The sequence below is a fragment of the Pipistrellus hanaki genome, assembly GCF_964339955.1.
Source record: "Pipistrellus hanaki genome assembly, chromosome: 4".
Lineage (NCBI taxonomy): Eukaryota > Metazoa > Chordata > Mammalia > Chiroptera > Vespertilionidae > Pipistrellus > Pipistrellus hanaki.
The window spans coordinates 60,699,257-60,713,167 of record NC_140506.1 but is presented as its reverse complement, the minus strand read 5'-3'; the positions used below and the strand labels follow the sequence as shown (position 1 = coordinate 60,713,167).

Below are 13,911 nucleotides of genomic sequence, written 5' to 3'. Positions count from 1 at the left end.
CATTAAATATTGTAGTATGCATTCTGTGATAGTGGTGTTAGTTCATTAGAACTAATACCTCTATCACAGAATATAATTCTCATTTCATTGTTGGAGGGGGGAATAATTAATATCCAGTCTTTTAGCAAGTTTGATGTTTATAATATCACTAGAGGTCCGGTGCATGAAATTTGTGCACAGGGGTGGGGGTGGGGGTGTTCCTCAGCCCGGCCTGCACCCTCTCACAATCTGGGACCCCTCAGACATACCTCTTGCAATCCAGGACTGCCTGCCTGCCTGATCACACCTAACTGCTCACCTACCTGCCTGATCGCCCCCTAAGCCTCTGCCTGCTTGCATGATGCCCCTAACTGCTCTCCTGCTTGCTTGATTGTCCCTAACCACTCACCTGCCTGCTTGATCGCCCCTAACCACCTCTGTCTCAGCCCTGCCACCCCAGCTTTATCTGAAATGATGTCTGGAAGGTCATTCAGCTGTCTGGTCTAATTAGCATATTACACCTTTACTATGTCTTACCATACTGTGCATTAGTTCTCTAGGACTTATTTATGTACAAGTTGCAAGTTTACATATTTAAGCAACATATCTTCTATTCCCCCACCCTCCAGCACATCATGCTTATAATATTTTTATATGTTATCGAATTCTTTGCTAATATTTTACGGAGAATTTTTTATCCATAGTTATCAGGAGTATTGATCTATAGTTCTTTCTTTGTAATATCCGTATCTGGTTTTGATATCAGGATAATGCTGGCCTTCTAGAGTGCCTTTAGAAATGTTCCCTCCTCTTCAAATTTTTGGAAGATTTTGAGGGCTTGCATTATTCATTATATTTTAAGAATTTACCAGTGAAACCACCTGGTCCTGAGATTTCCTATGTTGAGATGTTTTGATAACTGATTCAATCCTGTTACTTGTTATTGGCTGTTATTTTCTATTTATTCCTCAGTCTTTGTAAGTTGTGTTTTTGGTATTTATTTGATTGTCCAATTTGTTATGTATTTGTTCATAGTAGTCTCTTATGATCCTATGTGGTGTTTGTTTGTTTGTTTTTTGTAATATCAGTTATATCAGTTGCAATGTCTCCTCTTTCATTTTTGAGTCTTCTTTCTTTTTTCTTGGTTCTAGCTAAAGGTTTACCATTTTTTTTTTTTTTTTTTTTTTTTAAAAAGCCAGCTCAGTTCTGTTGACCTTTTCTATTGTTTTTTTTCTTTTCTTTTCTTTTCTTTTTCTGGTCTCTATATCATTTATTTCCACTCTAGTCTATATTATTTCTTTCCTTCTGCTAACTTTGGGCTTATTTTTTTTCTAGTTCCTTGAGATGTAAAGATATACTATTTTAGATCTTTCTAACTTCTTAATGTTTGCACTTATTGTTTTAAACTTTTCTCACAACTGCTTTTGCAGCATCCCATAGGTTTTGCTATGTTGTGTTTCCATTTTCATTTGTTTCAAGATATTTTTTATTTTCCTTATTTCTTATTTGACCCATTGGTTGTTCAAGTGTTTAGTTTTCACGTATTTGTAGATTTACTAGCTTTCCTCATTACTGATTTCTAGTTTCATATTTTTTCAAGTAAGAAAATATATTTGGTATGATTTTAATCTTCTTAAATTTGCTAAGCTTGTTTTTGTTGTTTTTTTGTCCTATCACATGATCTATTCTGAATGAGTTAAGTCAGCATCTGGAGGCCCAGCAGCAAGTTCCTAATGATATCTATTTCCCAACTAGTTAGCATGCTTTTTTTTTGAGCTCTGAAAGACTCTTTTTGGGTTAGACCTTTAAGATATGAAGGAATAAAAGATGGAGACTCTTTTCTTTGCCAACTGTTTTTTTTGATATGAGGAGCTTGCAATGACTGGAGGGCAGCTGTACATTAAAGGTTAACATGGCTCATGGTGTGCCCCTGCAGGAAGCACTTCATTTCTGGGAACCAAGACCTCTACACCTATAAATCCTAGAGTTGTGATGACAGGAAGCACAAACTCCCCTACATGTGTCACTGGGAGTGATGCAAGTGGGGTACTCCTACTCTACCCCTTGGTGCCTGGACCCAGGTAGTCTATCTGTTGGAAACAGAACACTCTGTAAAGGTTGGTATATGTTACATCCTGGAGAATGTTCCCCATCTTCACAGGGTACCTACCATCATGTGTGCCTTTCTGAAATACCATTATATTGCTCTATCAGTCCAGCAGCTTCCTAGCTGGGCAGCAAATGACAAGATCACTTGACCTCTCTGTTCTGAATTCACTGCTGCACCTCTTTTGCTATGAAGCCCTTTGTGATGCTATGTAGGATCTCAGGCAGGTGCTTGAATAGGGATGTTGGCTGTGGCTATGCAGCCAGGAAAGAAAAGCTCATACCCGAATTGTATCAGTTCCAGGAGGATTAATTTATTACCCTTTCTAAGATGGAAGGGGTCCAAACTTACTTGCCACCAAGTGACTGCTTGGTTTTCTCAAGGGAAGGTACTGTATCAGGGCCTCACCATTGATCTCTGTTATTGGCAGATAAAATACAAGGTGGAGCAAGAGAAGGTTTAGAGTTGTAAGTACACAAAACAGTTTTTTTCTTGTATTATTATTTATTAATTGTGGAACTGAGCCTGCCACCCTGACCTTGCAGTTGGTTAAGATAATTTACCCATACAAACAACTGTAAACCTACTTTTGTCCCACCCTGTATTTGACACAAGCAGTAGCTAAATCAGCCTTGATTTGTAGAAGGCCCATGCCCTTACATATCTGGGCCTTGCCAATGCTATTTCCTCTGTCTAGACTATTCTTGCCTCACAAATCTCCACAACTCCCTCCTTACTTCCAGGTTTTCATTCAAATATTACTTCATCAGCGATGTCTTCCCCTACCCACTCTATACATCACAGTCACAGCCCAACTCACTCTCTACCTGCTATTCCCTATGCCCTTTTCTCCACAGTACTTATCATCACCTGGCATATTAGATATTTGTTCGTTTGTGGCCACTTAAATTTATGCTATAATATAAACTATTTTGTTCCCTGCTATATCCGAGTACCTAGAACAACAAGCCTGGCACATAGCTGATGCTCAGTAAGTATTTACTAAAGGAAAAAGGAAGGGGAAGAGGAGGAATACTGATTGGTTGTTTGAGCATTGTATTTCATAGAATATAGTGGAAATAAAACCCTTTTGATTGTTTCTTTAGATTAAAATATGATCTTGCCCTGAGGCTTCCCTAATTTGGGCACATCCTTAACAAACAAAACTTAATCTTCCCATAATCCTCCCCTTCCCAACCCCCCCCCCCCCCAAGAAAACACACAGAAAAAGGAGAAAGGAGGAAATACTGCCCGGCCCTATGTGTGGTACAGTATATAGATCCATGAGAACAGGTACAGTAGGCACTGAAACATTTATCAAATGACTGAAGACCAGGGATCTCCCTGAATTTGCTTTGTATAACCTTCCTCTAAGACTTTTACACATTTGTGAATTGATGGAAATAATCACTAACTGAATCTCCTGTTGCCTCAATAGGAAGAGGCTTAGAGTCAGATTCATTTTATTTAGAAAAAAATAGTGACTTTGCTTACAAAATCTAACGAAATGTTTCAGAGAACATTTGGGGAGGGAAGAAGTGTAGAAAAACTTGGTCTAATTGGAAAAGGAACCCCACCCATTGTTCACAAGGTAAGACCAAATAAGAAAATGTGGGCCAATTATCAGAATACGAGTGTTAGGACTTAGGAAAATAGTATAGCTTTGACTTAGGGATGGGCCAATCAAAAGGAGTTCAAAAGGGTTTTGCGGTCAAAAGAAACTATTTGCTAAAATTATTTTTCAACTGAGCAAGAAGAGATCAAATGCAAGATTTAAACCTTTATGTGTAAAATGGATTCTACAATTTTTAGAAAAAGATTTGTCATGTGCCATTCCAAAACTCATCCTGGACAATGTGTTATGAGATACATTACTTTTGATTGTGAAATAACTAAGCTTTAGAATAATTCAATGAGTTTCAGAATACATTGGAACTGCAGTTCTTGAACTTTTCATGCCAGAAGGCTATTCCAGAAGCGATTTGTTTGAAAATCGACCATTCCTCTCCCCCCAATTAGAAATAATGTAAATTGCAATAATTCATTCCAGACTCCCAAATGATTCCATTTTAGCATTGTTTTGTGAGCACTTTCATACTCTTAGTATTTTAAAATTGTGCTAATCATCGATTTTGCCATGCCATATTTAGTAGCCAGATCAGATACCCAAACATCTCTATCATACCTTGCAATTTTCTTTTTTAAAGCTCTATTGTTGTTCTCACAACTTTCCTTTTCACTTTGCTGCTATCACTAACCTCCTTAGGACCCACGGAGACTTACTGTATTTAATAATAATAAGCAGCAACAAAAGAAAACAAAAAATATTCACAGCACAGTTTCCTGAGATGTTAACAATGTGAGGTTTAGTGGTAAACTGACTCAGACTTGCACATTCTCTCCTTTGTTTGCCACCTGAGAAACACGTGACTGATTATACAGGTGTCCGCATGAAAGGGTGATCCAGTTGAGAACTGAAGTTTTGTTTGACAAACAAGACATTTTTTTCTCTGAACAATTTGGTCAAGATTTGAATTGTTCGAGATGGGAGATGCTGGAGAACTGAGGTCTGACTGTATTAAAGACAGAAGTATAAATTTAACACATCATCATTAACAGTGATATAATACACTTTTATTTACTTTGTTGAATAAGAAGGTCATAAAAAAAAATATTGCTAAAGTAGATATCAGGCGAACAGAAAGGTGCTTTAAGAGTCCAGTTACCTTTTTGTAGTTTATTTAAACTAAGAGGAAAAGGTCAAAATGTTTTCATGCAATACATACTTGATTCTTTAAATAACAGTCATGACAAATAACAGGAAGAATTAAGGAATGCTATACTTGTGATCCATACAAAACACCACCAACATTTTGGGTTGTACATAATTTAAAGAAATGTTTCAAACACTTTCTGAAATACTGTTGTAGCCAATACATAGAAGCATGCCTTAGGTGGGCATAGGAATGCAGTTTAGAAAAGAAATTTTTTAAAAATCACACTGAAACTACTCAATTTCTTTAAAATCACTGAACAAGAAAAACAACAGTGAACCACCATATTGATTTTACACAACTTCTATACAGTACCTTGACTTAAATCCAAGAGCAAAATGTAAGACTCTCCTCCTCTATTTTTGGTAAACAACTGCATGGTAAACTTAGATGACTTTTCCCCCTAAATTTTACCTGGGAGTGGTCTTTTAATTTTTTTTTATTTAAAAGAGGGCAGGTTTGGCACTTTTATACTGATGTCACCAATGTTAATATTTCTTGGGATCTCAGGAAGATTCATATTCTTTACAGCTGAAACAGCACGGGCTGGAGCTCCTGCTAAGCCAGCCTGTATACAGAAGCAAATAAAAGAAAAAGATGTACAACTCAGGTGTAGCTCACCAAAAAACACTAAGAATGGAGAACAATAATAAAAGATTTTCATATAACAAGCTTAGAGACTTGATGGTAAGTTTGAATTGATATGGGATGGTTACATTGAAATACTAATCTATAAAGAGGAAACAGTGACACATTAAAAAATACAGTGAATACATGCAATGATAATGTAAAGATTTAAACACAAATTAAACTGTACCACTTGTATATTAACATAATATTCAAATGACTAAAAGCTAGATATCCACCTAATATCTTGATATTACATATGATATAAGCATGAAGCATATTTTACATTATTTCTTTATTAAACATCTCATAACAATCATGATATATTTGGGGGTTTTGCTTTTTAAATGACATTTATTATTAATATATGCTGTGAAATAAAAATTAAAAGCAATAGGTCATGCTTGCTTAGTTTTTTTTACTTAGGGCTAATGCCTTAAAACAATAAAAAAATTAAAATTGTTTTTAACTCATGGAGGTTATTCTAAACTTTTAAATAAAGTTCTAGGACATTTAAAAAAAAAAAAATCAGGCTTTTACAGTAAAGCCTCAATCCAAACAGAACAGGTCTGCCTAAAAATGAAACTGCAACAAGAGGATCATTCCAACCTTCGATGCATTAGTAAAGATATAACAATTAAAAATATTCTGTCATATCAAGTAGATTCAACAACATATGTTTAGTTTACAAAATACAAATTTAAAGAATAGCATAAATGTAAAAGATAGCATACATAAAATTTAAAATTTATAAATAAAATTTAAAACTCTCAGTACCATTATTGTACAATATTTGGCTTTTATCTTAGTAGGAAAATTTATAATTTGAAATAAAAATATGCTTAAAAATAAAAGAAAAATTAACACATCATTTTTTTCAAGTAGTTACATTAACGAAATTCATATTTTTTAAGGATTAATTTATATACCAATTTGATTTCATCAATTTTTAGTCATGCTATATAATAAAGCCAACGAACATCTCATTGGCATACATTGTCTTGCATAAAGATGACAAGTAACAAACAAATCTTCAACTTTGATTACATTACATATATACAGGGGTTAGCAAAAGTAGGTTCACAGTTGTCTGTATGGAAAATAATTAATAAATAATAATACAAGAATAAACCCTGCTTTGCTTACAACTTTAAACCTACTTTAACCCACCCCTATATAAGAAACAATGTTCATGTTATTAGAGCCACTAGTTTTAAAGTCCTGTTTTGTAACTTTAGGTCATTTTTCTTATGTAATCCTACCTCTTTTGTTAACTAAAAAAATATTAAAAGCTGTTACCTGAGAAAAATCTTGACTGATACAAAATAGGCCAGTGTAAACTATTTGCTGAATAAAGGATACAAACATTGTTAAGCAATGAAATAAAAGCCATGGATTATCAAGTCAGAATCGGAAATAATAGAAAAATCAGTAAGCTAGTATTTATAAATGTGGTTCACACAGCAGTGATAAGGGTGATATGGACGAAACACTCCATACCCAATTAAAGACTTAATAGAGCTGGGACTTCAGTTTTTGTAATTTAATAGGGATTAGTTATTTTGATGTATTGTTAAAAATTTGATTGACTTCTACATTTATACCTACCTGAAGTAATGCAGTTTTTGTTACAACTTACTTCTCTCCCGTTGCCCCCCAAGACAAATATATGAATATTACTTAGGGTAGCATAAATCAGATTAAAAAGGGTCTTTTTTTTTTTTTTTGAAAAGGGTCTTTAAGATGATCATTTCACGAGAATCAAAGAATAATTAAGTTCAAATAGTTTTACCATGTTATAGGTTCTCTTCCTTTAAACAGGAAGTATGTTGTCTGCCAAGGGAACAAAAACTATTTTACAAAGTCATAGATATCCTGGAACTAGTATTTTTCCAGGTAGAATAAATTTTATAATTTTTCTAAATAACAAACCAATGTGATACTATTTTCACTTTGAAATTTCTATACAGGGTACAAATGATGACTGGGCTACAGAAAAGTATTGATTAAGATATTTAAATATAAATATTTTAAAAGGTATAAATTATTAGAGGATTTTGTGAAAAAGAGAAAAGGTAATTATGTGTTTTTTTTTACTGGATGCTATGATTTATACTATAAATAAATTGTTTTCAGTATTAAACTAAATATAATTGTCAAGAAGCCTTCTTTTCCATAATACCCTATACCATGAAATGTTAAACTGAACTTAAGCAAAGAAAATGAGAATAAAAATACAGACTCATAGGTTTCTATAGATTAAGCAATTTCTTTGTGACAAAAGATGGTGTTAACAGTTGGCTACTAATGAGATTATATAAAATCTATAGAGCAGTAGATTTAAATAGTTTATATGTGCCAAGTTTTTATTATGTAAAACCAAAAGAAGTTTCTAAGTACAACAAATTACAATTCTTTTAAACATAAGCAGCAAGCCATAGACATGCAAAGGATGGTCACTACTCAGAACACGCAAATGGATTAAGAGAATCAAATTATTTCTCAAGCATGTTCAATACTCTTGTGTAGAATGTCATGAACTTAAATGGTACAACATTTTTAAATTGTAATGTAAATGTCAATTAAGTTTTAATTAAAGAAACATTTTAAGAAAACAAATTCTACAGAATATAAAATGTTAAAGAAAAATACAAAATGGACTGTTGATTATTAAGTAGATGTTTATATGAGCTGTTAATGTTTATATACAAAAACTTAGGACTTAAAAAAAAAAACACTTCATGTTACCAGGTAGTCAACATCCTAACTGAACAGCTATAAAATGAAATTCATTTTCAGACTTCCATGAAAATGAAGTCTGAAACATTTTATTAAAGAATAAATCGTAATTTGCCATTAGAAAATCAATTTGCCAACACAGAAATGTAATTTTCATCTTAGTTTCCTTCTCAGTAAAGATATATTCAAAGAAACAAGACAACTTACACTCAAATTTATAGAAATGAAGTTTACCTGACTTCTTAGTAATTTATACAATTTAAAATGTAAAATGACAGTACAACATAGTTCTTAAAGATTTAGGATAACATAGTTGACACAAGCAGGAAAAAAAGGAATGAAATCCTACTGGAGAAATAACTTGTTTCCATCTATGTTATTTTACTTGAGCACCACCATGGCACGTAAACTGCAGCAACTCCACTAACAAAAACAAATATATGAACCCAAAGCTGTTAGGAATATGAATTAGATGAAGGAATGAAGTACAGTATATAAAAGAATGATCATGTTTTCTCTCCCATGAGATTAAATAAATTAACAGAATTAAGAGAAAGAAAACAAAATGAAGTCTGCAAGTATACCAAAATGAGGCCAAACAGATAGAAGACTTATACAGACATACTCTTGGAAATTTCAAGCACTGGAATCACAAAGATAATAATGGATGGATATGATCTTTTAAAATTTTGTTTTTAAATTGCCAGACCCAAAAATAAACAAAATATGTGCAAGCAAAACTAAAAAAGCAGCATTACTAAAATATGTTTTAAAAAATCTGAAAGCTCCCTTTTCCTCATGTAATAGCAATTAAGTTTCTTGAAGGGAAAAGGAAAGAATCTAAATATTTTATTTAAGACATAAATTACCAACCTACCATCTTAAAATATTTTTTAAGCCTGAAATATAGCAGAAGAAGATGGTAGTTGGAATAATTTGTACATACTAAGACCTTTACCCACCCTTCCTGCTGGAAGTTGGTATATGCACATTCAAAATTTTGACCTAACAGCAAAGTGAAAGAACATCAACATTAATAAACACAATTTTAGAGTAAAAATCATTAACAAAGTAATGGCAGATTTTTAAACATGTTTTGAATGAAATACAAAATGCCAATATTTTAATTTCTGAATGTTTGGTAAAATAATTTTTAATCTGGGAACTTATAAGAGGCTTGCTCTTTGCTTTAAAGGCAGTGCTTTAATACTGCAATTATAAACAAAGAGATGGGAAATACTAATGACAATCCTCTAGTAAGAATATATCTAGTATTTTATTTAAAATTTTATCAACATTAGAATATTTTATATAATCTTCATTTATAGTTTAATTTCTATCTAGCACAGGAAGTGCCTGTGTGAAAATAATATAGTAGACTAATGCCATTCATGGATTTAATGTAACTAGTTTTGACCTCAGGGGTCCCCACTGTAATTTTGTAGAACAGAATAACTGCATGTCAACACAGAGGGGCAGAACCAACTCACAGTTAGACTTCCCAACATCTGTTACTTAATCCCCTTTTCTTATTCTATACTCTTTAAAAATAGAAACTTGATTTAAAAAAGTAACAAGCTAATTACTAGTTCTAGGTATGGAAGTTAAAAGACCCACGTGGTTGATGGTTTTTTGTTAGAAAATAGCAGTTTAACATAAATTAAAAACTAGAACACAGAAATTGGCAGTGATTTGGATCAATGAATGATTTATTTACTTTCTATTGTAAGGATAAAATAATATGGATCTAGGGACCAAATGTGGTACCCCCAGCTTCATGATATAGCTTTATAATCCTGGGATAAGATCTTAGGAAATCACCTATCTGATGCTGCTTCTCAAAGCAATAATTTAGCGGCTAAATAGCTATGCCACATTCTCAATGACATTTTCCTAAATTCAAGGTAGGTAATCTAACTTGTTAAGTTGATAGATTTTTTTTCCTCCATAGGGCTCAATAAAGATTTTTATTTTGAAGTTTTTAAATGGGGTCCAATAACATTTTCATCTTTCCTGAAATAGTTTTGTACAAAAAAGTTGTTACAGAGAAATGTTTAAAAAGTAATTCAGTTAACTTATGGTGAAAAAAAATTTTTTTCAGAAAAATACTAGAGAAAATTTAGTTTTGTAAAACTAGGAGTCTATTAAAAATATTTATAATATTTTCCAATATGCTTCATAAAAATACTCAAAATTTATAATATTTTTTGTCCTCTTATGACATGTTTGGATGTCAGAAGGTTCCTACAATAGAAATTTATTTTATTTTGGTAAATATATTTAATTCCATTTTTTAGAACTTAAATTTTTAAAACTTTAATTCAATTTTAATAATTTCTGATCTTGTTTTTTATTGGCTACTTTTAATATGCATCTATTTGTCAAAACTAGTTAAAGCAATTCTGTTAAGACTTTGGAACTGCAGTATTACTTAACAGTCACTGTTCTAAGCCTTCACTGCTTCCTACTTTGTATGCAAAACTTTGAAGGCTCAGGTTTTGGGTTTTAAATTCACAATTTCCAAAACCTAGTAGGCAATTTTATGTTAGAATCCTAATTTAGAAAGATGAGGGGGGGAAATCTGTGAGTATTAAAGTAAGATTGTTTCTGCCACATGATGCTAAAAATAAATTCTAAATTTAACAGACAAAATAAATTGTCATTTTTACAAAATATAATTTGTCAGATAAATGACAATGTTTAAAAATAAGAACAAAAAACTTAACCTTTCCTTTCACAATGCAGGCAGACAAAACAGAACAAAGGTGACATTGATGATATACTAGAAAAATACACTAAGTCCAATAAAAGATGAAGAAACTACAAGGAGAAACTAGAATGAAAAATAGGCTACAGGGACTATATGGGTTCATTAACACAAAGAATTTTTGAGTCTGGCCTACATAATTAATTGCCTTTGACATCATTTTGCTTTCCCTTTTGTTAAAGTACATTTTTCTCAAAGTCGGCAATACCTTGTCTACCTGTCCTGTCTGGGAGATTGAAAGATAAAGGTCTGTAAAGAGAAGAATGGAAAGAGCTAGAAAGATCAGGATGTTCGGAAAAAAGAGGACTAACTTTAAAAAAGTAGTAACTAAATTCAGAGTCATTTTTCATCTTAAAAATAACATGAAATACATAAAAACTAACAAGTCTCCCCAACCCATCCTCCTCCACCCACGGGAGTCTTTCATTCCTAGGCAGCTTTCTGGGTACCTTTTAGATTTTCCCCAAACCCCACCAACTTCCCAGCTTAACCCTCCTTTCACAGGATCCCAATGTTACAAGCAAACCATTTTTCTATCAAAGCAGGATAGCTGAAAATACACTGAAAGCATATCTTTGCTTCTTCTCTCGTTAACCAGTTAACTGCCACGATATTTTGAATATAATTAAAAAGGTCCACGGCTTGCGTCTATAAAAGCGTATGGCGTACAAAGGGTTAAAGATCTGGGTGATCTTTGCTCCTACCTGTCTAGGTATTGGGAATTAAACTGGTTCACTTTTGATTGATACTACCATTAACCCAAAATAATAAAATCTTCAAAATCTAACAAAGGGACCTAGATAGATTTATGTTATATTTTAAGAGCTGTGTCTTAATTAAACCCAGGCTGATTTTTAAAAGATAAATGCTATTCTAAATATCATTTAAATTAACATTAAAAATAAGATAACCAGATATTGTCATCAATTATGATACTCTGGATTTTAATTAAGCCTTTCATGATAAGTTTTGCTTACATAATAAATCTTAATTAAATTAGTAATTTTGGGTTTTTCTGCAGTCATATGTGGTAGATGTAACCAATTTAAGTAACCTGGAAATAGAACTCACATGAAAATTTCTGACATTTCAGTGTGTTTAGAATAAAGCTGGTAGACTTCCAAACATACTTAAAATATATCAAAATTACTGAAAAATTACAAAAAGTCAACATTATTTTTCAATTTCTTAAAATATGATCAGGACTAAATAACCTCACTTTGACATTTTTACAACTAAATATTAGCAGACATCACATATAGAAAAACACTTACTAAACATATGTTGGGGTTTATCCCCAATAAGATTTAAAATATACTTTCTTGTAAAGAAGAAAAAGAAAAACTAATCTGGTAGCAGATAACTATATATTAAAAGATTATTAGTGAATGAAAATGGGAGTATTCACTAATATTGAGAACCACTTAAAATAGTATTTATAGTATTCTTATAACTTTCTATCAAAAATGTAAATTCTGCATTTCACTGCTCTTTATAAATTAAAAAACTGCTTAACAAAATATTACTGAATAATCAAAAAACAAATGTCCATTATGCAGTTATAGGTCTTTTATGACTTTTGTTAATATTATATACATCACACTAAGGAAAAAAAGAAGAGAAAGAAAAAGGACACCACCCACGGAAAAAGAATTTAAATACCTGGAAATTTTCAATATGAAAATTCTAGACAAGAAGTCTATATATTTTTACAGACGATTACACAAAATTGACAAATTACCACATCGATTCATTTTAGAGTGATTAATGGATTGTGTCACTGTCTGTCTCTTGGCATTTAAAATATATAACCATTATTTTGTAATGTGAAGTTTAATAGATTATATAAATTGGCGAGATGGATTAGAGGAGACGTTTGGGATTTGAGTTTCGGCAGAGAGGGAGTGGAGGTATTTAGCCTTCTGCCCTGAGAAGAGCAGGACCTTTTGGAGGTACCTGTGAAGAGAGGGGAGCAGGACCTCTCCCTCCTCCAGATTCCTACCCTCTAGTGCCAGCCCCCTGTGAACTTCATCCCAGAGTGGAGCCGGGATAGGGCACAAGTTTGGGTGCTGGATGAAAGACAAGGGGGTGATTTGTGAGTTCCATGTAAATTTGTACGTTGAAATATTTATGTTTCCATATATATTTGGTGTACATGTATAATGAGCCAATAGACCAGATTGAGTGTAAAAAGAAATTTTCAAATTATCATTTTAAGACTTTAAAAAACTACAGCTTAAAGTTTATAGTAAATATTTTACTATATATTATATATTGCAAACCAACCACACTAAATAGTATTCTGAATTGTTTTCCTTGTCCTAGTTTAATCCAGTTTATATTTTCCCCTTTCAAAAACCAATACTTGAAAAATTGGCTATAGAACACACAAAATACACAGTTACTTAAAAGAACCATAATTTTAAGTTCTTCACTATTATAAGTCTCTCCTTTGGAAAACCAATAGGGATGATAAATTGAGATAAGAAATTTTAAATAAACATTGGAAAATGTTTTTTCTGTTGCAACTGTTTCTAACCCTCAAGCTTCATATTTATCCATCGCCCTGTGTTTTATTCAGTTCTAATGAGCATAGTATTTATTTGTATTAAACTGATCATTTAAAGTACCAACAAAATAATAATTCTTCAGAACTCACCTGTTGTAAATTAATTCTAACATATTTTAGTATCTTGCTGCTTTTATAGTACTTTATACCAATCAAACATCTGAATTTGTACTAATAATTATAAAATATATTTTCCTAATCTGAGTTATGACTATAAATACCAAAGGTAAGAGTATCCTTAAACAAGCATAGCACTGAATGAGATACTAAAATGTTATGTATCTAAACTTCAGCTACAATAAATAACCAAAATAATGTGAACTTAAGTGGCTCAGCTATAGCACCTGTC

General features: G+C 32.2%; 1 protein-coding gene across 2 annotated transcripts in view; it reads right to left on the bottom strand.

Moving 5' to 3' along the window:
* Window positions 1–1,066: 1,066 nt before the first annotated feature.
* AP3S1 (adaptor related protein complex 3 subunit sigma 1) overlaps window positions 1,067–13,911 on the bottom strand; it is a 53,510-nt gene continuing 40,665 nt past the window's right edge. Inside the window, exon 6 of one of the 2 annotated variants that reach the window (XM_084882858.1) lies at window positions 1,067–5,428. In XM_084882858.1, the coding sequence (XP_084738984.1) occupies window positions 5,300–5,428 (129 nt within the window). In that variant the 3' untranslated portion in view covers window positions 1,067–5,299. Of the gene's footprint in view, window positions 5,429–11,191; window positions 11,243–13,911 lie in introns of those variants that run through there. The other variant, XM_084882859.1, reaches the window with a different exon arrangement.